General features: G+C 37.2%; 2 protein-coding genes across 2 annotated transcripts; both read right to left on the bottom strand.

Annotated features, from left to right (window-relative positions):
* Positions 1–8,120: 8,120 nt before the first annotated feature.
* LOC149255310 (uncharacterized) lies at positions 8,121–17,057 on the bottom strand. The gene is made up of 4 exons (XM_089460453.1): positions 15,896–17,057; positions 12,950–15,756; positions 11,789–11,838; positions 8,121–8,323 (listed from the first exon to the last, which is right to left on the bottom strand). Exons 1-2 carry the CDS (start codon positions 16,904–16,906, stop codon positions 12,973–12,975), a joined length of 3,795 nt encoding a protein of 1,264 aa, XP_089316579.1. The 5' UTR covers positions 16,907–17,057; the 3' UTR covers positions 8,121–8,323; positions 11,789–11,838; positions 12,950–12,972.
* Positions 16,970–21,082, bottom strand: LOC149255311 (uncharacterized). The gene is made up of 2 exons (XM_089455005.1): positions 20,742–21,082; positions 16,970–20,318 (listed from the first exon to the last, which is right to left on the bottom strand). The coding sequence occupies exons 1-2, from the start codon at positions 21,080–21,082 to the stop codon at positions 16,970–16,972; spliced, it is 3,690 nt and encodes a 1,229-aa protein (XP_089311131.1).
* Positions 21,083–25,840: the final 4,758 nt, after the last annotated feature.

Genomic DNA, 25,840 nt, shown 5'->3' on the forward strand with positions numbered 1-25,840 from the left:
TGAAGATGGATGGCCAATAATATCCAAAAGAAATGATTTTATAGGTTGTCCTCTTGTTAGCAAAGTGTCCACCACACGGCTCATCATGACATGCTTCGAGAATATCAGGCATCTCATCTTCCCTAACACACCTTCTGATCATAAGATCTGGCCCTGTTTTATACAATTTGCTAATGATCCATGAATATCTTGCACTTTCTTGAATAATCTTTCTTTTCTCTCTAGGAAATAAATGTGAAGGTAACTTCCCTGTAACCAAGTAATTAGCAACATCTGCAAACCAAGGAGTTTGAGTAGTTGCTGCAAAGAGATATTCATTAAGAAACTTATCTTCAACCGGAGAGTCTTCTTTGATATTCTAAATCTTGGACAAGAAATCAGCGACTGTGTTTTGTTTTCTAAGTCTATCTAGCACAGTGATGTTGAATTCTTGCAAAATTAAAAGCCATCTTGTAACTCTACCATTAGTAATAGGTTTATTCATCAAATATCTAATTGTAGAGTGATCTGTATGAACAAAGGTTTCATAGGCTGTTATATAGTCTCTGAACTTGTTAATTGCATGAACAACAGCTAAAAATTCTTTTTCAGTCACAGTATAATTCAACTCAATGGGAGTCAAATTCTTACTTGTATAGTAAATGGCATAAAGAATCAAATCTTTTTGTCCCAATACATCTCCCAGAGCTGTATCTGAAGCATCTGTAGAAATATGGAAAAGAAGTTTCCAATTTGGTCCTCTTAAGATAGGTGTTTCAGATATTTTTGCTTTCAAGGTTTCAAATGCTAGTTGGCAATCAAGATTCCACTTGAATTCACAATCTTTTGTAAGCAACTTGAAGAGTGGAGATGCTATTTTAGTGAAGTTTTCTATAAATCTTCTATAATATCCTGTAAATCCTAGAAAACTTTTAACATCCTTTTGGCAATTTGGAATTGACAATTTAGAGATAACTTCAACTTTAGACTTGTCGACTTTAATCCCTTCTCCCGAAATGTTATGTCCTAAAACAATACCTTCTGTAAACATCATAAATCATTTTTCATGGCTTAGTGAAAGGTTTGTTTCTTTACATCTTTTAAGGACTTTTTCTAAATTCTCCAAAACTTCTTCAAATGTGTTACCATAGACTGTAAAATCATCCATATATACCTCTACACAATCATGTATTAGATCAGAAAAAAATTCCTATTTCTGCTCTTTGGAATGTTGCAGGTGCATTACATAACCCAAAAGGAAGCACTCAGTAGGCAAAACTTCCCCATGGACAAGTAAATGTGGTTTTTCCCTGATCCTCAAGTGCTACCTAAATTTGATTATAACCACTAAAACCATCCAAGAATGAGAAATACTTTTTACCTACTAATGTATCTAACACTTGATCTATAAAGGGCAAAAGAAAGTGATCTTTCAAGGTTTCTTTATTCAATTCTTGGTAATCAATGCACACCCTCCATTTACCATTCTTTTTAGGCACAATTACCAAAGGAGAAACCCATTGACTATCTGAAATTGGGTAAATGAAGTTTACATTGAGTAATTTTTGGAGCTCTTCTCTCACAATTTCCCTAAGATTTGGATTCATTCTTCTTTGAGTTTGTCTGATTGGTCTATTGTTTTCCTCAATATAGATATGATGGATACAAGTGTTAGAATCAATACATTTCATATCGGTGTACTCCCATGCAAATGCAACAGAATGCTTTTGTAATATTTTGGTTAGCTCTTCTTGTTGTAGTTTCTCCAAGTTTTTGTTTATGTTCAATGTCCTACCTGGAAAAAATTCAATTGTAGAACTACCAAACTCTTCCATAGAATAGAGAGACATCTAACTAGATGACAAGTATTCAACATTAGATTTTTCTTGAAATTGTGCATGATCATATTCTAAAGATGTTTCAAAATTTTCCAATGTGTTCAAAATTTGACTATCTTCACTAATTTCTGATATAGTAAAGAGAGGTTGAATATCATCTTCATCATCAATCCATTCCTTGTCATCTATTTCTGTTATTGCTTTTGCTAGAGGATACAAAGTAAATTTCTTTGTTGAATTAACATCAGAAGTATACATGTCACCAAATCTACAACTAATAAAATCATCCGCTGTGACCAGCCAAGGTCTTCCTAATATGAGTGGGTGTCTTCCTAGATTATTCTTGGGAGTTAAAATCATGAAATCAACATGATATTCCCAAGAATCTAAGGAGATTGAAATATCTTCCAGCACACCATCCAGTTTGATCATTGATCTATCTGCAAGTTGCAGTAAGGTAGGTGTGTAAAGAAGGTTAGGAAGTTTAAGCTGCTCCATATTTTGTCTACTCATAATGTTTATAGCTGCCCCTAAGTCAATCAATGTATTTGGAATTTCAATCCCATTTATATGTGTCTTAACAATTGGACTTCCTGGATCCACATATTTCTGCATGGCAATCTTTCCCATCATGATGTCTGCTATCTTTCCTACCAGGTGAATTCTTTTTGTTTCTCTTGGTTTTCTTCCTGGTCTTTTGATGCTCAACTCCTTTATTGTCTTGGCTAGAATTGGAATTTCTCTAATGGCTTGTAACAAAAGAATTTTGATACAAACATTCTTCAATTCATCTATAAAATCATAATTGGGCAACAAGATCTGTTTTTCTACCCCTCTATCAATTTGTAATCTCTCAGGAAAAGGAGGTGTAGAAGTAGATGTTGGTTGCTCAATAATAGGAGTTGTGTTTATTGATTCTTTTTGTTTTTATTTTTCAATGTTTTGGTTTTGGAGGGATGTTCCCTCAAAACTTTTATTGACTTTCAGAGAATCCTCCTCAGAAGTGTCTTGTTATTGAATAACTATAGAAGGTCTTTCATTTTCTAATATCCTACCATATCTAAGTTGAACATCATTAAGATCTAGAGGAGTAATCATGTAAGTTGGAAATTGTTGTCCTTCTACCACGTAAGCATTCCGAGGGTTTTTATTATTGGGATTTGGTAATGGTTGGGCAGATAGCTAATTTGGTTTCTGCTGAAATGGCAGTAAGAGTTGAGGATTTTGACCTTGTTGTGGAAGTTGTTGTGGAAATGGAAATGAAAGTTGAGGGTTTTGATTTGGAAGTTGAGGCTGCTAATTTTGTGGCCGATTTTGTGGGGGAGGATAATTCTGATAAGATGGAGGATATTAGTAATATTGGGGAAATCTCCCATAAGGATTTTGTATCCCTTCTGCCCACGGTTGAGATTGATACTGAGATTGAGGTTGAGGCCAAGGTTGCTGCCAAGAATTATAGTTTGGTGGGGGTTGAAAATACATCGGATTGTTAAATCCTTGATTTTGTGGCCACTACCAAGGTCTTCTTGCAACAAAACAAAGAGATTCTACATGATTTGGGACTGTTCCCTCTTGAAAGACAGCCTTAAAACCTCGGATTGAAGGACAATCCTTGGTCTCATGACTTTTTGAACTCATCAAGCATATTGCCAATTTCTGCCCTACTTACAGATCCAGTTGCAGATTTGTTTGCTCTAACAAGAAAAGGATCTCTCGACCCTTTCCTGGATTTAGATTTCCCTCTTGAGAAATGAACACATAGTTCTGCTATGTCACTCAATGGAAGTTGAGAGATATCTCTCTTCCCCATCATGTTAAGGATATCAATCCATTCATCTCTAATGGCCTTTAACAAAAGAGCTTTCAAAGTTTTTTCATCTAAACTTTCCATCTTTGCTCTTTTCAAATTATAGTTGAATCTCTCCAGCAAATCCTCTAAGTTTTCATCCTCTTTTTGCATCATTTTAAACACCTCATCTTTATGATTGGTAGGCATACAATAATCCAAGTATCTATCCAAAAATACCTGTTTCATGTCATTCCATGTTCTAATGCACTAAGTAACTAACCCCATGAACCATTTCAAAGTAGCCCCTTTTAGTGTTGAGGGGAACAATTTGAGTTTTTGAGAGTCTTCTAAATAGTCATAGGTTCTACATAAGACTTCAAACTCAAACAAAAATGTTTCAGGATCCTCACTTCTCAACCCATAAAAGTTTGGGAGGACAGATGGTGAGATGTTTTTCATTGTGGTATGTGTTTCCTCATCCACTATAGGGAATCCAAATGAGTTATCTACTTCCCTATTTCCTCTGCCTCCTCCATTATTACCTCTACCTCCTCCATTGTTTCCTCTACCTCTACCCCCCGCTCCCCCCCCCCCCCTCCAAACAGTGAGAATTCTCCATCTTGTTCTTTTTCTGCCATTATAGTTTCTTCAGAGTCAGTATAGGGCTCAACCTGCAAGGTTATTCCCTCTTCCTTTGGTTTTTCTATTAATGGACTATGAGAAGGAGTTTCTACTTTTTCTTCCTCACCAGGTATTCCTAATTCTTCAACTGTGATAGGGTCCCCTGTGGAGGTGAAAAAGGTCTTCTCTCCTAGGTTTGTTTTAGTAGATGAAGTAGGAGAATCTTCTAATTGAGTTTCTGCCCCATGAATTCCAGGAATCCTATGGCTGGGAGTATGAGTCTGGGATGGAGGTTTGTCTTTTTTAACTCTTGGTGGAATAGGTGGAGTTGTAAGAATTGAACTTCTGCCCCTAGCTATAAATCTACTCCTAGAGTCTCTTTCTCTATGCATGTCATTGTTTTGTTTTGTTGTTTTTGTTTTTTTTTAATGAATATAAGAGATAAGGCTACCTAGTTACACTTCCCCGGCAACGGCACCAAAATGTTTGGTCAATTTAGTGTCCTAAATTGCTCTACATAAATTATCAATCCGGGTATCGTAAACTGATGAAGTATAGTGCACTATATGTACTATATGACCTTTCTTACCTCACTGTTTTTGAGTTGTCTGTTGTTTTGGGGGTTTGATCCTTTAATTCCTAATGTTTTGCAATGTACTTAACAAAATCTTGAATCTACTACTGCTAAGAATCTAGAGAAATGAAATGTGGACTAAAAGTGCTTTAAGCCAGATTTGGAAGTAAAGTTTATCCAAGAAAATGAAAACAGAGTTTCTATCCCTGCTTTTATTATTGTTCCAAATCATGAACTAAAAGGACTCAAAAGTGAAATTGCAATTATCTATTATGAAGACAGCACTGAAATGAAACACTGAAAGTGAGATTACAACTACTGATTAGTCTATGGCATAATCAAAAATTAATAAAAAACTGAAAGTGAATTTACAACAAAACTAATTGAAAGACTAACACTGAAAATGAAATTGCAACTAATCTAATATGAAAACTAGATGAAGTGCTTTGTCACTCTGCTACACAATTTTGGGAGAACAACCTCCTTGCGATAACATCTTGAGGAACTCCATAGTTCATTGTTCTAAGAAAAACTAAATACAAAAATGTAGAAAAAGACTATTACATAAATAAAATATCCAACCACTTGGTTTAAGATGAACCATCAACCAAAAGGGATTTTTAGAAATATTCACTTACAATATGAGTCACTAAACTAGTAATGAGATGACAAGACAAAAATGGCACTGATCAGTTTTAACTAAGAACTTAAAGACTAATGAACAACAAATGAAATAATTACTCTACACTACTGAACTCAAATTCAAAATATTGATGAAGAACTGAAAAGAAATTAAACCAAAAGACTATTCTATACTGAAATACGTTGTTCTGCGCTAGTAGGAAAATAGTAAAAACTGCATTATGAAGAGGGTTAGCAAATGGTTATAAACATCATGGAAAAAACACAGTGAATTTACAGTTCAACTATGAAATACAAAACAAAAATGAAATGTAACCTTAGCCAGCGCAGGGGCCCTCTACAACTGCTGAAGTTAAATGTACTTAATCAACACTCCAACGAACGCTTTTAGGGATCCATGAAACACACAGCGTCATATTAAAAACAGAGAATGAGTTCTCAAAATTACAAAGCGGTAATCTAAACTTAACACCTGAGCAAAATCGAACTGGTTCTGCGTTCTTCACACAGGTATTTATAGAGAAATTATACAACTGTTTTAAGGAGAAAAATAAGCTACAGCAAAACACGTAGGCAGACAAGTACACAGAATCCTCTTCCTTAGTTGTTGGAGACATAAATCTAAGGTAATGGCTATTGGATTCAGTTTGCACAAGTGGCTGATGAAGTCCGTGGCCTCAGAAAATTGCTTCGGATCTCATCACTAAAAAACGTGTACAAAACAGAGTCTTGTTTGCCTTAGGTTTCTATGTTTGACTTCCCTTTGACCGAAGTCTTCCTTGTTGACCTGGGCCAGGTAAATAGTACACGATCCATGCCCTGATGTTTTCCAAGCTGCCCATGTAGTCATTTTTCCCTCTCGACACCTGGGACTTGTAAAAGCGTGGAAGTAGCTGCGGAACAGCCAATTACCTGCATAATGTGGCTACGTTCCGTAGCTAAAAGACAAAAACTTATTCAGAAAGCAAACATAAAAACATAACATGTAAATCATTAAAATGTTCTCCTTGAGGCAATGTATAATGGTGATTGATGATAACTATGCATTTTTCATGGAAAAGCAAAGAAAAATGGATGAGAAAAGTTGCTAAGGAAATGGCAGTTTTGGAACTCAACACATAATATGATGTCCTTGCTCATGATGACAAATCCCTCTTGTTTGATAAGAATGACATTAATGAAGATGTCAATCTATTAATGATGCCATTATGATGTCAAGCCACTAAGAAGATGTCTTGTCCTAAATGCTTGAACTAACCATGAAAACACCATAACGTCATGTATCCTTGCTCTTGATGAAGAAGCCCTAGAAATCCCCTAGAAATCATGATGATGTTCTTACTCTTAATGAAGAAGCCTAAAACTCGGATGATGTCCTTACCCTTGATGGACACTGTACTATCGGAGGACTATACATGAATGACCACACATGATATTGATGACATACATGATGACACACTATGATGAAGAACTTGGAGTCATAACAATAAAGAAGCCCTAATGACCTTGATATTTGAAAAGAAATATTGATTCACTCCCCCCCTTCCTCAATTTTTCCAACAATTGGTATTAGAGCGTAGGTCACGAGTTCAATACACACCTAGCTCGCGTTGGGGGGGGGGAATTGTTGGACATTGGATAAACCAATATTGAGAATACAATGTGACTATTTCGTCTAGACTGACCAAAAAAGTTTATATTTCAAGTACAATGCAAGAAGAAGAACATAGTTTATATTTCAAAAGTTTATATTTCAGGTACAATGCAAGAAGAAGAACCTAGCTTATTTTTCAGGGGCAATGCAAGAACATAGTTTATATTTTAGGGGCAATGCAACAAGAAGACAGATGAGATATTTGGAAGAACCAGCATTAGTCATCCAAAAGACACACAAGCCTTTTAGTCACAGCTAGTTAAATTTCATTATCTTCCCCACCGCCATTGTATCCAAACCATCACAATTAAGGATTAGATATTTCAATTTCAAAACCATCACAATTAAGGATTAGATATTTCAATTTCAAACCATACTACATATAATTTAAAAATCAGGAAAATATTAGTAATAAAAGAAACATTCAAGACACTACAATCTATCAAACATGGTCTTGTCTATGCATCTATCAACATTGTATTGTCTACGCATTATTGTATCCAAACCATCACAATTGAGGATTAGATTTTTCAATTTCAAACAATACTGCATATAATTTAAAAACATGGAAATATTAGTACTAAAGGAAACATCCAAAACACTATAATCCATTAAACGCACAAGATTTTTAAACATAGCTACTTGAATTTCATTGTATTTCATTATCTTATCCTCACAATTGAGGATTAGATTTTTCAATTTCAAACGATACTGGATATAATTTATAATTTAAAATCAATTGTATTTCATTATCTTCCATACATCCATTGTATCCAAACTGTCAAACTGTCACAACTGAGGATTAGATTTTTTCAATATCAAACACTACTGCATTTAATTTAAAATAAGAAAATATTAGTAATAAAGGAAACATCCAAAATATTAATAATAAAGGAAATTTAAAATCAAGAAAATATTAGTAATAAAGGAAACCTCCAAAATATTAGTAATAAAAGAAACATCCAAGACACTACAATCCATTAAACATAAAAGAAACATCCAAGACACTACAATCCATTAAACATTGTCTTGTCTATGACATATCCAAACTGATCAACACTAAATATAGCCTCTTAGTATTCTTGGCTCCAAAACTCTGAGCACCTGCCTGAACATAAGCATGAATATCCCTCAATCTAATATACTGTGCTGTACCAAAACTGGGTTGTAATGACAATTAGTCACCCGGTGAAGTCCCTAAGCTCCCTAAAATCTTTGAATATTTCCTGCAAAAGAAAAAGACACGCTTAGAACTTAACTTAAACTGACATTAAAGTTTTTCCTTCATTAAAAACTTGAGGCCGTTCCAGAATTCACAAAAACAGATTTCTGATAAAAGGTAGCTTGATCTTGGCATGCAAAGAGTTGAATTTCAGAAAAAGCAGCCATCTCTGTGATCGCTCGCTTAGAACTTAACTTAAACTGACATTAAAGTTTTTCCTTCATTAAAAACTTGAGGCCGTTCCAGAATTCACAAAAACAGATTTCTGATAAAAAGTAGCTTGATCTTGGCATGCAAAGAGTTGAATTTCAGAAAAAGCAGCCATCTCCATGATCGCTTTCAAAGGGAAAGTTGATAAAGGTAATCCTATATACCTTTTATCAAAAATAATGATTCTTTTGAACTATGTGGAATTTACATGGTGCGTGACCCTAAGGGTACTCCAACCGTGGCACGTGGATCATTAACTTGTAACCTAGGCAACACATACTAAACCTCTACTATACAGCAATGTTAGTATTCGCACATTACATTCTTGATAGTTACTCACAAGCCGTTGCAGTCCTCTAACAGAAAATGGTAGAAGATGTAATGGCTGTATGTATCTCACACATTTATTTTCTGGGAATTTCTTTACCTGCATATTGGCAGGCAACATACCCTGCAGCTCCAGAGCAAATAAAGTTATATCATGTTCTAAAGGTGTGCCAGCGGATAATGTTATCAATGATCATCAGTTAGTATTGGACTAATTCTTTGCGACGCAAGTATTCAGTATTGAACAAATGCAGAAGAAAGCAAAACAAAAGATACAAAAAGGTATTTGCACTAGTCTCTAGACAAATTTAGCCCCCTATCATCTCATGAGTGCATCATCTATTCTTAGCAGTATACCTTGTTGCAACAGGACGATATGTGATGGCACTTGTGAATATGCACTTCGTTAAAAGGAATAATGAATTAAGTTGACATATGGGGCAATACTAGCAACTTGCATGTATATGGGGCAATGCTAGCAAAGTGTATAGTGACCCCTGTTATATCAATTTACATCACTATTCCTTTTATGAGTTGAAATGCATTTGAGACCATCCTTGTGCAATTATATTAAAAGATATGATTAAGATTCTGCAACAGTAAAAATATATAAAGACTATGTATCATAATTTCAAACTGCCTGCAATAATATCTTTGAGTATCCACAGCTAAAAATATCAAATAAAAAATATATAACATTTGAAAGCAAAACGTATCAAACCACAAAGTACTATTTCATAGAGGGGAAAATAGAGGGCTAGAAATTTTTAACAGTGAATTCACATAAGATGATTGCAGAGACTGCAGATATGATACAGCAGAGAATGTGGAGCCTACAAATTATGTTTTGTTCAAAAGATAAAGCTTAAAGAAATACTTCAATTTCATCCCTTTAAAATGAATTAAACATCACTGAATATTTTAACAGAAATGCTAACATGCATTGATGTGTACTTTTGAAGTGATGCATTTTATCATGCTTACATATGCAGACTTACCTGCACAATAACATTTAGTGTGTATATCTATTCACTTACCAGCATAATAATATCTAGAGCATATGCATTTTGTCAAGACTGCATATCAAAACAGATTAATGCTAACATGCATTGCTGCATCCTTCTCAATTCCTAATCAACTCAATCTCAGTTTCATAGAGAACAACAAATTTACATGAGCAGGACTAAATGAAAAATATAGCTTTAACGATTGAAAAAAGGATCATAATTATGAATTCCGCAAAAGTGATAAACATGCCTTAAATATCTGATTGTATACTATACCGTCTCTGAACAAGCTTTTAAGAAGTAACAATGAAAGACACAGACTCTAAACGCTGAGAGACACAACATGACGGCACTCAGAATACCAACTGTTCGCCACACTGACACATCTACTAGAGATCACTAATACTCCATCAAAGTAGTCAAGTTTATCAAGTTGTTACAGGAGCTAAGATGATAGAATATTGTATACCTATTAAGCAGCGTGAAAGATCTAAAGACAAGCCACATTTATGAAAATCAGTGAAATTAGCTTAGCAAAATTAGATATGCAATAGAATGGAGATTCAACCAGAAAGAACTTCTATTGAAAGCAACATTTAGGGTATAAGTAGCAGCCTTTGCATGTGCTCGTTGCCAGAAGTAGCAGCAAAGATCACGCAGTGAGAGAAACTGGTACCATTTTCCAGCCCACAAACACACAATTTCAACGCCATGAACCAAGGAAGGACCCTGGATCCTTAATATCAAAAAACAAATATGGGGGAACATTTCGAGCAGAAAAAATGGATTTAGCAGTTTCTATTTCTTTCACAAGAGAATTGAGAATCCATTATGGGCAGCATAGGGGTACATTTCGAGCAGAAAAAATGGATTTAGCAGCTTCTATTTCTTTCACAAGAGAATTGAGAATCCATTATGGGCAGCATAGGGGTACATTTCGAGCAGGAAAAATGGATTTAGCAGTTTCTATTTCTTTCACAAGAGAATCGAGAATCCATTATGGGCAGCATAATTCCGGTACAACTAATTACTGTAAAACTATAAGGAAATTACAACAAATTTGCAGTATCAAATAAAATAGAGCTGAATTTATATCCCTTTGATTTCTTCTTTCTGTAGCCTCGAAGAAAGGGTTAAAGAAATTACAGGTGCTGGACAATTCAAAGCCTGTCATTGATTGGGCTTCCAGAAAAGGGCAGTGAATTGTGTCCACTTGCATCCTCTGCTACAGGATGGATATTCGGGAGGCAATTACTTCTTTCAAATGGCTTTCTTTCAGTCATGTTCTCAGGAACTCGAGCAAAAGGCCGATGAGTTGTCTAAAGAAACTCACTTGTTTCCAGTTGGTTCTTTTGGTATTTATGAGTTCATGGTTGGTAAGGAGCTCGATGTTATGGAACTTCTGCTATAGTCATCTACTTGTTTTTTCCATTATTTTTCTTACAGTAAATGTTTAATTGGACTGTTTAGTTTTGATGTCCCTCTTTTTGTGGGGCAGGGGTATGTATCTGTAATGTTTTGAACAACGGGGTAAGAGTGATGTAAATTCGGAAGTAAAGGTGGAGCGGATTGTTGTCAGTTTTTTTTGTATGCTCTTGGAAGCCAGATCAGTCACATTCAGGACCAGAATATGTATATTCACTTCTCATGAATATAATAGATTTTTTCCTTTGGGATTAAATTACAAGTATGTGTGTGTGAGAGAATTGGGGTTATCCCAGGTGGTTGGGAGGAATGAATGGGACGGCTCCCACCCAGGTTCAATTCTCCTAGGTGATACGCTGAACGAACTTTGATGTAATAGATGGAATATGTATATTCAATATTGATGTAATAGACAGAATATGTATATTCCACATATGAAATATAAGAAAACAAAAAACACAATAGCAAATAAATTTGAAAATAACTGGGAGGGAAAATACCTGTGTATCCCTATTTTCATACCATCTGCAATAATACCTTTAAGAGCAGTCTGCATACACAAGACAAATGATTTCAGTAAATAAAACAAACAACGACAAATGAAATCAGTATATAAATCAAACAACGACAGTACACAGAGATATGTGAATGCAAGCATGGGCCCTGCATGGCAGAACATACGAAACAATTACTATTTCTTTAGGGGTAAGACATGGCCAACAATTTCACAAAAGGAAAACACAGCAAAAGGCTACAGATATGACACATCATAGAATGCAATGCCAAGCCAATGGAACATGGTTTGTTGCACAGATAAAGAGGCTTATAAAGTTATTGACTTTACATCCTTCTAAATTGCAGATCAATTCTGGCCTCTTTTACCTGTCTATGGACCTATCAGTATTGGAAGTGCACGCATTATCATGAATATTAATCAGATTAGTATAATAAGAGCAAAAAACCAAAACCTTGTTAAGTATGGCACGAAATCTCTCTGTAGCCTCCTGAACGACATGTACTTCTTAGGTTCCTTATTTACGGTACATCTCTCAAGTAATTACATGATAACAGAAAATATAAAATTTGACATTTCAAAAGTCAAAACTGTGTATCTGAATGTCAATAGCATTCATCAGAATCAGCAACATTGATCAAGAAAATAAACTGAGACATCTTATTTGAGATTATAAACTGAGCAGCAGACACCTGATTAAAAAAATAAAGAGAGAGAACAAGCATGGCAGCACATCTCAAGGTTATCACGAAACTCATGGCCGCAAAAGATAGTATAAATTAACTCCCTAAACAAAATCCAATGAAAATCTCTTTCAAGAAACTTGTGGCATGTATGTACCAACTGAATCTAATAAAAAACTACTAAACACAATCACTATCCGTGCTTATTCAAAATATATTGCATTGTGTCTAGCTTCTGCACAACTGGGATAGTAAACAAAATTCTGCCAACTTCATCTAAGAGAAGTACAGAGTTCAGCTCACTAACAAGAGTGTGCTGACCATGACAACTGGAACTGGAAATATTAGCTGCTTTACCAGACCAATATCAATATATAAATTTGAACTCACAAACGACTCTGCAGATTACTTAAATAAACAAGATCCTAAAATGGCGAAAAAGTATACTGAAGTTTATAACTGACCTTAAAATTGAGAAGAAACACCTTCAGATTAAAGCTGCAACATTAGGCTTCAGACTAGTTGCTAAATTCTCAAAGCTTCGAGCTAGCTGCACTTCATCAAGACTATGTTGGAAAGAGCCATTACCAATTCGTGCCATTTTCTGCAAAATAGCGACTGTAGGATCTGTTCCAAACATGATTGTATGGAACATCATCCCTGGTTCTATCGTATTCAGTCTATTCACAAACTCAAGGGGATCTCTCCGATCGTTGTTTCCACCATCACTCAAAAAAATAACTGTTGGCTTCTTCTTGACCACATTAGGATGCTTGGATCCTCGATAAATTACCTCTTCTGCCAGTTTCAGACCACAAGAGTAACTGGTTCCACCTGCTGCGACATATTGAATAAGACTGTCCACTCTATCTTCCTTCATCTCTTGCATTTCTAGAGCAACTATTGCTGTATTGTCAAAGAGAACCACAGATAAAGAATCATCACTACTAGTTCTACGCCTGGCAGTAATGAATCGAACAATAGCCTCATACACACAGCCCAACCTACAATTGTGTCGAGATATAAATTTGGCCATGGTTGGTTTTATATCAGGACTGGACATTGAACCAGACTTGTCAATAACAAAAACCACATGATGTGGTGTGTTCTTGGAATGATCACAGTCAAAAACATGACCATCTGCAGTTATGTGACCTGTAGAGGATGCCATTGAGGCAGTTTTCTTCACTGGAGCATGCCATAATTTCTCTGTGCAGTAAGACCTCGTGGAACTAGCATCAATTTCATTATGCTCTTCTGACCTGCAAAGGTGATTACACAGAGCAAACTCTTTCTGATCTTCTTCAGTACAAGGATCTTCAAACCGCATTTGCTTCCAATAAGTCTCATGGGTAAGTTCATCTTTAGGCACATCCTCATCAGGGCCATATTTTCTTGTCTCATGCCGAGAGCCATCATAGATACGACTTGTGCAATTATCACGCATAGGGCAGTAAATTAAATGAATGTGTCCCCGGCCTTGCGCTTTACAATGCATGTTACACATCTCTGCCACACCAGATTCCCCCCAAGTATATTTCCTACCCTGGATATCAAACTCTTCCTGATCTGATGCAAATTGGACACTCCTCATATTCCCATGAACCGTATTATGTAAACCAGAATGATTGATGGGCCGTTGACAAAAATATCCACAAGCTTGACATCTAACCTTGCAATAATGCACAACATCTGGATTTAGTGTGTGAAGATGGGCACCATCATGGTATTTCTTAAAAGGTGGAATGGCAATGCAACAATCCTTTTGCAGACCATTTTGTTCAGAGACATGTTCATACTCAAAGGAGCCTCTTCTACCCTGAAATGAACGTGTTTGTCTCACAAGTTCAGTGAAGATTTCACAAATGCCATCTGCTTCACATTTCTTATGACAAGCATGTTCATTACCACAGAGATGTTCAGCACTTGTCATTGCATGGAAATGATCTTTGTAACCGCAGCTTCTAGGACACCCCTCCATGATGCATTTTTTGGGACAATACCTTTCATGACAAGCATGTTTTTCATGTTCCCCAAGCTCAATTTGTATTGCACAAGGATTTTTGCAGCATGGAAGAGAACACTTCATCTTGCACATGTGCTGTGGTGAATTGCACTTATGAAGACCTTCATGCCCAACCTTCAAGCAACAGGATTTGCTGCAATTGGATGATTTGTCAAATAAGGAACAAATCTCCATACACGTATGATTTTTCTTTTTGCAATCATGACTCCCATCATGACCTGCAAAATTCTGACATTCCTCCACTTCATTTCCTGGATCTATTTCGTGAGAACAATATGTGCACTTCTCAACACAAACATGGTTACTCATACAAGAGTGATCGGAGGAATGGCCTTTCTCTAGAACACATCGCCAAAAACATACAGAACATTTACAACCACATACAGAAAGTCCCTGTTTCAATTCAGCTAGGGCTAAAATTGCCTCCAGTTGCAACTTTTGTATATCATTATTGCCAGAAAATTCTGCGGTGTTGCTGCAAAGCCACTTCTGAACACGATCATGCCGTCTATCAGTCAATGCCTCTAAAAAGTCCTGAAATTTAGAGTGCCATAGATCACCATTTTTTCCTCTTCTTTCCAAGACACTTTCTAGTCTTGATCTGAGACGACACAAAATTTTATCATTTGATGTAGTTTCATCTAGAGCTGCAAGCTCAAGACCTGTGTCCTGGAGATCAATGTAGAGATCCCCAAGTTCTATTGGAGCATCCCCTACCACTTCCTGAGTGTCAAAATTCATAAGCACCTTGTTCGTACCTGGCACAGAAAGGCATCCTGCCTTAACAGCAGAAACCAAGTTCCTGCGAAGGATATCAACCTTCATAGCAACACGCTTCAAATCTACAGGGGTCCAATCCTTCGCTGCTATCTGGGCAATAACAAGTTTCAAATCCCTCAAGAAGGCATGGCCACTCTCATAACTATGTCCCAGCTCTTCCTCTACAGCCAAAGCTATATCATACAGACTTTCTTGATGATATTCTCGTCGAGTAAAAGGAGGCATTGCAGCAAGTTCAACCATTCCTCCATACATCTTTGTCAGGAAGTTTTCACGAGATCTTTTACAAATTTGTAGAAGTTTTACACGGAATTCATCTTTTAATTCCTCTACATCAGAAACATCCACATCCTTAATAGCGATGTAAAATAGTCCCTTGAATAGCTTTTCATCATTCTTCACCAAGTTCACCCCACTTTGGAAACGCTGGAAGATAGCCTCTGTCTCCTTGTCAAGATGAAAATCCTGATTAAGGAAAAAAAATATCAGAAATGGTAATTAATCTTTAAGTAGCCATCACATTTAAAGGAAAGAGCTGAGACCACTAAAATATGTGAAAATCAACAAGAAAAAGAAAAACAAATATGACCACTTGCAAACAAACCTTCTTGTTGAATATTGTTAAATTACTCAAGGCAGCATTTAGGACTGAGAGTAGCATATCTTCTTGTTCCGTTCTCTCAAAACTCCCCAATCCCTCAAAGTCCATCAGTACATAGAGGCAATTTGAATCCATCCGCACTGTCATCCACACTCCATCAGTGCATCTGCCCCCTGCTACATCAAGAAGGGAGCCGGACAGATGGTTTAATAAGTAAGACTTGCCGCTACTTTGCTTTCCCATTGATGAGACCACCATGATTTTACCATCCCACTGACTCAACACAGCGTCATATAAGCCAAAACGGAGCAAGTTTGCTAGAGATATGCTATCTGCATAAGTGTGATGGGGAGGTATCTGAAGCCCATCAAGCAAAGGATGTAGTCCATTGTTTTCAGCCCGAGCTATTTGGATGGGTACAAGACAAATAAGTTGACAGATCCAGTTTCCCAAAGGCCTCTTTTTATAAGAAGAGAACAAGACATCTACACCATTTGAGTCCCAGCTTTCAGACATGATAACTTGAAACTGAATCCTGAGATTTGAAAAATCCTTTCCTTTTTCTTTCTCCAACTGCTCAATCAGAAGCTGCAAGTATTCTTTACATTTTCTTCGTCCATCATTTTCTCCAATCGTATTTTTTGAGTTCAACAAAACATGGAAGGTAAGATCCCTAATACTTCCTCTACAGAGTGCAGAACTAACAGCATACTTATCAAAAATGTGATAGATGTAGTCTAATGTAGCACAAGTCTTCTGAGAGTCATGGTCCATGGAATATTTACAATCTCCCTCTGAATTTGACTTGTGCTTTGCTAATTCTTTAAACTCCAAAACTTCTGTGGCTGAAACTAGACTCAATATGTTAGAAGAAAGAAAGCCAGCAACAACATTGGAGTACACAAGATGAATCTGACAACCATAATATACAAGCTTCACCTGGAAATCACCAACATCTTCAGCGATTTTATCCAAGGAAATGTTCTTCAAAAAGGACATGGCATCACCTAGCATGTAAACTTTGAGCTCAAATTCTGATGAAGCCTTGCTTAGTTGAGAATTTTTTTGAGCAGTTTCTCAAGAAGAACATGAGATGCATTCCTCTTTGTGATCTGAACACACTGTAGATGTCTGGAAAACAAAGAGAAAGGAACCATCCCCCGAAATGCTTGCATTTAGAAAACCTGAAGAGAGAATAATGTGCTTAGGTTTCATCAAAGGCTGATGATGAAGTTCTACCACCCTAACCCTGTTCATGTCATCAACTAGAAGCAATTCTGCTTTCCCAGGAATACACTGCATCCATATTATACTTGTACTCCCAGAAAACAAATCCAACATAATTTCAACACCTGTCCAGTCTATATTCCGGAATGATTCATCAAACCTGTATATTAAAACCTTGGATACTTGTGCATCATATAAAGCCAGGAAGCGGGTACATTCATCAAAAGCTACCAAATCAAAACCCCGTTTAAATGTGCGAATAGGATTGCTCCCACGCAGAAATGGTCCTAGCTTTGGGGACATGTACAAGTTTAGCCAATTACGTACTTTGTCATGGATAAAAATCAGCAACTCACCAGATCTCAGAAATGCCACCTTTTTAATATCTTCTATCTCAGGATCGCAGCACACTAATTCAAATGGATCCGAAAAAGACGGGATAATGCAATGCATGGAATTTGAATTTAACTCATCCAAGTCTTTTTGCTTTGGTGCCATCTCTACAATCATCCATTGTATACTGGGCTTTTCCTCTTCTTCACTTGAAATTTTCAAGCTTGCCTCCGAAGCTCCAAAACCCATCCATCTTCCAGTTGCAACAGCGCAGCTTTCAATATACGCACGTCTTCCAAGCACTCTTTTTTGGGACAGATTTTCCTTTGTTTGAGTAAGAAAAATTTCCCGTTCATTTTTGAACTGCTGCTCCTGAAGCTTTTCCGCTGTCTCTTTTTCAGATTCAATATTTTTCTTCAGCCAGGGTAGCATCTCTTTCCTAATCACTGACAGGACACTCTGGCTGAATTCTTCTTTCCCATCTCTGTAGATGGATGAACAAAGGTCTTTCAATGTGTCAATGGTAAAAACAGCACTGCTCGAGGTCGCATCAAGGTTAAAATTAGAAAACTTTCTTTGCCATTCCAGATATGAATCTTGCAACTCTGGTGAAAGGTCTGCTTTCACAGATTCTAATTCAGACAAAATAATATCAAGGCTAGCAGAAGTAAGAAAATTCTTCATCTCAGAAATATCAAAATTCTTTACTTGATCGAAAGTGTCATCGCTCGTGAGGAAAGCCAACAGAATCTGTTTTTCAATGAAATCTCTTTCAGTGTTCAAAAGTTTCTCAATAATAGGCTGACCAAAGCTCTTCATTTGCTCCAAAATACCGTTGCTCATAAGGAAAGCCAGGAAAACAATATTCTGTGTTACATTTAGTAATTTTTTAGGAACTAAAGATTTTATCCAATCATGAACTGCATTGTCCGAAACACGGATGACTTCTACAACCCGTTGTAACAGCGTGCTGTTGCTTCCAAATTGAAGAAAAAGCTGCTCACCTGATACTACTGGGCGTTTCCTTATAGATCCATCTTTTATAATAGGCAAAATCTTTGCCTTCTGTTTTGTATTGTTTGTATTGTCAACTTCACCTATGGGCCTCAATATAATCTCTTCTTCAAATAAAATCAGGTGGCCAGACTTTTCAGATTTTTCAATTATAAACTCTGATTCCATCCCAGTAGAGGGTTGAAATTTAATCTCCGCGCCAGTGAAAACCAGTTTCTTCTTACCCGAGTTGCCACCCAAAATAGTAGCCAGCTGATGTTCCAATTGTTGGAACCTATTTATTTGAATATGAATCTCATCATCTCCAATATGTTCCCTGTCATCAGATGTTGAGTCAGCGATATATCGAATGAATCTGCAGTACTCAGGTAGAACCTGGAGAAAATCCTGCAAGAGTTGCTGCTCTAATTCATTAAGCTTTGATTGGATGTTGCACTTCCGACTTTCCCTGCGGCGATCTTGGATAGAATTCTCCAAGTCTGTATAACCCTGGAACTCTGGCAATGCAGAATGCTTTAAAAGAGAAACAAATTCTTCATTGCTGAGCCGAGTGAAATCAAGATCATAGTCCTTGGACAGCTGCTCTAACTCAGACCGAAGGGAACTGACATTAACCTTTTTGAATTGAGGACTAAAATACTTTCTGGACTGTTTATAATTAGCAGTGAGAAAAGCACATCTGTGATATCCTTCAGCAAAGAACAATGTATGTTTCGGTATTGTCAGACCTTCAGGAGGGGTCGTACTGATATACTTTCCTATGTTTACGTTGAACCCGGGCGAAACCCTGACATCATTTTCAGAATTCTGGACATGACTTATCTTGAGCCTCTGAGTTCGTTTCAGTCTACGAGAAGTGGTGGTGACAGAAGCAGACAGAGCTTCCAGAAGGTTATGCTCTTCAACGCACACAAAAACATCATCACACAAATCCACTACATACCGTATGAAATTGCAAGAAACCTGTTTCCTTGATGCATCTTTGAGATGGGTACCTTGATGCCAATAGAAAACAATTATGTAATGCTTCAAAAGACCAACATACAAACCTGGTTCAAATTTGTCTTCCTCCATTTGCGCATGAACAGAATGATCTATAACACCCATCTCCTTCAATATTCTACCCATCGTTCGCTTGTCCCCATAGAAGCCAATTGTCGGCAAAGATTGTTGATTCAAGGACTTGAAACTGATTCTGATATCAGGGTATTGATTTTCTGCAGAATTAGGTACAATTCCATTACAGAGACGAAGAATCTGCTCTTCTGGAAGATTAACCTTCTCTACAAAGCTCAAATCCTGCTTGTCAGATACAATTTTCATAACTTGAAAGAGAGAGACCTCCGAATCCTTGCTTGAGGCTTGATCAGTGGCAGTCTGGTTCGGTAACTCAGGTTGAGGGCCTTCAGAATTCATAAATGCGATTGGGGATTGGTTACTGGTGGTAACCGTTTGTACTGGTGGAATCAATTCTGTAGGGCTTTCAAATACCGAATTTATCAATGCACTTGGGTTTTGGTTATTGATAATAACTGTATGAGGTGGTGAATACAGTGTCTCATCTGGAATGGCTTTTGGATAGCTTTCCATTGCAGATTCTATCACGTTACAATAATCATGCTGTAAGGACGTCGAGTCCTCCAGCATCTCTTCATTCCCCACCCATATAGTATCATCAGAAGTAAAAAATTCAGGCCCAGAGAACATTTCTTCTTTATTTGTAGGTGAAACAGGGCTATTCTCTGCTTCCTCTGTGATTCCGGTGTCTAAGACCTCAGGTGAACTGAGAATTGCCTCCTCCTCCATTTCATTAGGAAAGGGATACCCACCACCCATTGTAAGTAAAGATAATCTGCAGAGAACAATAACAAAATTGCTCAAAAAAAATTCTCATCTAACAAACACCCACAAATGCACTTATATTTTATAGAACAACGCAGAAATGATTCGATTCAAATATGGCGAAGGCGAATATATTGAAGCATATCGATTAGAAAAAAAATACAAAACTCAACAGCAAGTTTCAGTTGATTAAGCCTGGTCGCAATTACACCATTGATACAAAATGTATTGACGACTGGTAATTTAACTGCATGACAAACAAGAAAGAAAACCCTAGCAGAGGAGCGGTTGCATGACCAACTAGAAGAAAAGAGCCTCATAGAGGAATGTTGCATGGCCAACTTGAAGAAAAGTACGCTAGTGAAGGACCAATAAATAAAACCAGACGAGCAGAATCTGAAAACAAAGTGATTATTTTATCCGCGAAGCATACCTGACAGCTTCTTGATACCTTCGGAGAAGAGACGAACCAGAGTTGGTAACATAAGGCAAGGCAGTCCACCAATTCAACGAAGATAATGCGTGTGATTTTATAGTGTGTATAGCGTATTCGTGAAGAGAAAAATCCTTTTGGCGCCAAGAGCATGGCCTGGCTTTTCTCGAGAAAGGAGAATATTTAATGAAACAAAAGGTGCCACCTCTTACAAATTTAATATAAAAAGATGCCACGTCATACCTAATTAGGTAGTAGTTACTATTATTAATGACCACGCGTACAAAATCTTCGTTCCCATTGAGCGAGTGATATAGTCCATTAATATTCTCGGCATTCATTACGTGGGTATTAATACCCAATAGTTAGTTCCATAAGTTATGTTATTACTGTTGGTAAATTTTTTTATTAGAAATATTCCTTATTTCTTATTTATTGGGATAATATTTACGGCTCACTGATCAGAATAGGGTGTAATTTTTTTATTAGAAATATTCCTTATTTCTTATTTATTGGGATAATATTTACGGCTCACTGATCAGAATAGGGTGTATTGCGAAAGACAATTTTTCAGGTTTAGTTTAGTTATACTAATGTAGATTTTTTTAAAATTTATTTTATTTATTGAGTGTTAAAAGTCTATGCCAAATGTCAATTTATTTTTATGTGTAAAATTTGGAAAAACCGTCGATATTTTTAGAATTTAACTAGTTTTAATGTTTAATAAAATATAAAATTAAGATAGAGGTATATGGGTTTATATAACGATAATGAACTACATTTGTTTTGTTGGTTGAAAAGTGTGGGTCAAAAAAAAAATTTATGTGATTTTTACCGGAAGATTTTGTTTAATTATTTGTCTTTTTTTAATATAATTTATAATTTATTTTTTATTATGGCATATAGAGCATATTTTACAGTTGTAATCTAAATGGATTTAGCACCATACAAATTTTGTGGGTTATTGGATTTCTACATATTAAATAACTTAAACTCAAGTTTTTGTAAACAGTACACTATAGCCCAGAATGGTAGAGATGTTGTCACGTAACATTAGATTTAGAAATAGTAAAATAATAATTTAAATTAAAAAACCTCGATCGAGGTGTGTGTCGGAGGATGGCAAGGATTGCGGGCAGTGATGAAGAGTAAAGGCAAGGTACGCCCCACTGCCCCCCACACGCTCAAGGCAATGGGTGTGGTGGCCCTTCGCATGAGTACATGCAAGGGTGGTGGGAAAAGTGGCAGGCACAGCAGGAACGAGGTGAGAGGTATAGCAGTTAAGGCAAGACAAGTGAGGGTGAATTGTATTATGGTTTGCGGAGTTTGGAGCTGGAGCATCAGAGCAGGAAGGCATCGGCACCAACAACAACATCCTTGGAGCGAAAACGGGTATGTATCCTGGCCCTGCGCCTCCCTTGCAATGTTGACATGGTTTGATTTTTGTTGGGGGGAATGGGAGAAACCTGGGAAGGGAAATTGGGGGCAATGCTGGGGAAAAGGGCGAAGGCATCACGCGGCTGTAGTATGGCTCTGTGTTTTAGCTTTGAGGCAATCAGGAACTGATATGGCCAGTGGTTGTGAGGCCCTTCCTTAGGGTAGCATTGAGACCCCGAGCTTTACTTGGGGCAGACCGGGAGAGGCCGGGTATTGGGGATGGGTAGATGACAACCTGATAGTAGAAGCTAAGGGTAGCAAAGAACAGTCAAATTGTTGGGCTTGTGGGTGGAGCAATGGAGGTAACCCCAACAAGACCTGGGGAATTGGGAGTAGAGGTCACACAGAGAAACCTGCTAGGATTCATTGGGGGAAGAAAGGGTATGACAAGGGCAGAGGAGCAGCGCTGGCTTACTGGGCATGGTGGAATGGGATGGCATACCAAGGCACGGGGATACTTGCATGGCCAAGGAAGGGGACTGCCAACCATACAGGGTATGTGAGGTACCAGAGAGGGAGGAGAGCAAAGCTCGAAAGGATAAGGAGACCGACCTCGTCTTATGACTGGGTTGTCACCCAACCTGGCCCCTGTTCTGAGCATAATTGGGTTAAGATAAGGAATAGTGAGAATGCTGGTAATAAGAACTCCAAGCAAGACAGTAAAATGCACCAAAGATAGAGGTTAACACCTCTTTCGTGTAAACAGGTTTCGAACAGTGCGGAGATGGCTCAGCCAGCAAGAGGAAGGGGTCGCGGAAGACGAGGGAGGGAGCCTGCAAAGGCCAAAGATCCGAGCACGTCGGAACCATGAAGAGGAAGGAAGTCAGTTGAGCACCTCATTAGTGAAGCCGTTGCGGCATACCGGGAGGGAACAGACGAAGGAATCTGTGATTTGTTGGAAGAATGGGAGGAAGAAATCAAGCAGAGCAGTGAGACAGAGGAGGAGATAAAGAACTGGAGGACATTAGTCCCGGACCCTCGGAATACCAGAAGAAGGATAACCCAATTCAAACAGACCTTATACCTCTACTGGCCTATGAAAATCCTGCTGGGGAAGGCCATGGAACAAATCTCGGTGGGGATGGCTCTGTCCCTCAAGACATGCCCAACTACAAACAGGATTTGCGGTGAATCCAATTCCAACTCCACAAGCAGGACATCTCACTGGACATAATTCAAAGGCACATCCCATGCATCATTGAATTGACTGAGATGCCTGGGGAAACTATCAAGGATCTGGCACCGATGGAATCGACATCGGAAGCGCAGCAGGGATAGTTAGTTAGCCTGGTTTCTTTTTTCTTTTATATGCGGTTAGCATTTACTTTACATTATGCATGTTTATGGATAGATAGACATATAACGTTTTGTCATGAAACAGAGACATACTTTGCTTGGTTAGAAAGATTGAAACTTTAATGTTTTTGGATGGCCTACAACGAGGATAGGTGGCCAACAGACTTGGTTTCCCAATGGGAAAGTTGAAGCCACGTAGCATACATATGTAGTGTAAATTTTCCATTTATAAATAGAAAATGAAGGGTCATACCAAGCTTAACAAAAAAATAAAAATAGTAATAACAAAAGAAATTAATGTCGGTCATAATTAAAGCACTTCAATTTGCACCTTATTTTTACATAATTTTTTATAGAGATATAAAGTAATCGAAAGTTTAGAAAAATAATGATGATGATGATGATTAACATCCACTAAGACTTATATGGTCTATGAGACCTTAAGAAAGAAGCGGTTAATTGGGATTATTTAAAATTTTATTTCTGTGATAAAAAATGAGGGAAAGAAGCGTTTTGAGGTCACTATAGTTTTGTTGACTGAACAAGTCGAGGAGGTTGGTCGTGGGGAAAATGTTTTGGAAATGAGAGTGGATGTGAGTAAGGGTCAGACAATCCAAGAGAAAGTGTTTTTCATCTTCGACTCTCTTAGTATCGCAAAGGAGGCATATTCTCTCATCCCAAGGTATCTTGGGAATAGACCAACGTCCAGTTTCACTCTGGAGATCATGAGAATTAGTTCTAATCCTTGCAATATTCATTCTCTTCTTAGCATTGGTTAAGATAGAAAGGTAATTATGGTTAGCAAGCATGGGGTTGATAACCTCCTTATAGTATCTTAACCTTTTTCCCCCTCTAACTCCTTATCACTCCGCAACTTATCATTAAATTTGGAAGTATTGACGTTTTTAATATTATCCTTATTCACCAAGATGATCTCCTCCTTTATCTCCCAATGATTGAGCCAGGACTTGGCATCCTTATGCCACCCTTGCTTGAGTCAAAGGTGGTTTTGACTAGAGTTAGAAGCAATTTTTTGGAGTCTCTTGGCTTCCATGTTGTACAACCTCTTCTTATACATCAAATACCTAAACACAGCCACACATTCAATGGGGGAAAGGCTAGCCTCAATTAAGAGAATAGGGTAGGGAATATTACCTTTAATCTTGAAGTTGTAAGTTATGAATTTGCTTCTGGATCATTTCAATCTTTCTCCATGAATCTCTAGCTAGACTACAGCCCCACACCTCACATCCATATAAAATAACAAGGGTGACAAGAGTCTCGAAGAGGAACCTTTTTTTACTCCAAACCCAAAGATCAGTCGTCTTACAATTGTTTTCAAGATCATAGTAAGCTTTCCAACCACCTATAATCATTTTCTCAACATTATAATTTCAGTTGAGCTAATGGTGGATGTCAATACCTAAATATTTGTAAGAAGAATCATTCTCTAAGTAATTGTTATCATAAATGAAATTATCATAGGCGGTCTTTTTGGATTTAATAATCACAACTTTAGTCTTGTCAGTATTAATAGTCATACCCATCTCGGAACAGAGATCATGGAGGGTTTTAAGCTATTTATTGAGATTGTTGGGGCTCCTAGCAAGAAGAAAGATATCATCAGCATAAAGGAGAAGAGTAATGACTATGTCAGCAAGCTTGGGTCCTTCACACCCAACATCTTCTAAGCATTCCTCAAGCTTGTCAATGTAAATGCCAAAAAGGGTAGGGGATAGGGGACACCCTTGCTTAACACTGATGTTGCATTCAATATCAGTAGACCAATCCTCAATGGTATTAATCTTGGCAATAACATTCTTGTATAATCTAATAACAACGACCCTTAACTCGGGAGGAACCATTATCTCATCGAGCCTATGCCATAACTTCTCTCGAGGAATCGTGTCAAAAAAAATTCTAAAGTCAACAAAACAGCAGAAGAGACCAGTCTTACTCTTACGAAAATCCTCAATAATGGTCCTAAGAGCGACAAGGTGGTCAATCAAATCTATAAGAGTCCTAAATGCAAAACAAATTTAAATTAATTTCCTCTCATTTGATTATTATTATCACATTATACAAATCTATTTTTTTTGCTCTATATTTTATGTACTTTGTAACATGTAATGTTGTATATAGAAAGGCACATGGAAATGTATACAAACATACGAAACATTACAAAACAATGTTTATGTTTCCTATCCCATAGAACCCTTGTTTCGTACAAAGAGGCAGTTCATTTAATATTGCATAAAATTTTGAATAAGAGCACCACCGTTCCATTTTTTACAAGCACTAGCAAATGTAAATTTTTCAGTGATGCCTGCTAAAACCAGCTTGCCCAATGGCTCTTTTACCATGGA

This window comes from Pinus tabuliformis, chromosome 7 (assembly GCF_031772625.1).
Source record: "Pinus tabuliformis cultivar Carrire ecotype Pingquan chromosome 7, CPIR1, whole genome shotgun sequence".
NCBI classification, from domain to species: domain Eukaryota; kingdom Viridiplantae; phylum Streptophyta; class Pinopsida; order Pinales; family Pinaceae; genus Pinus; species Pinus tabuliformis.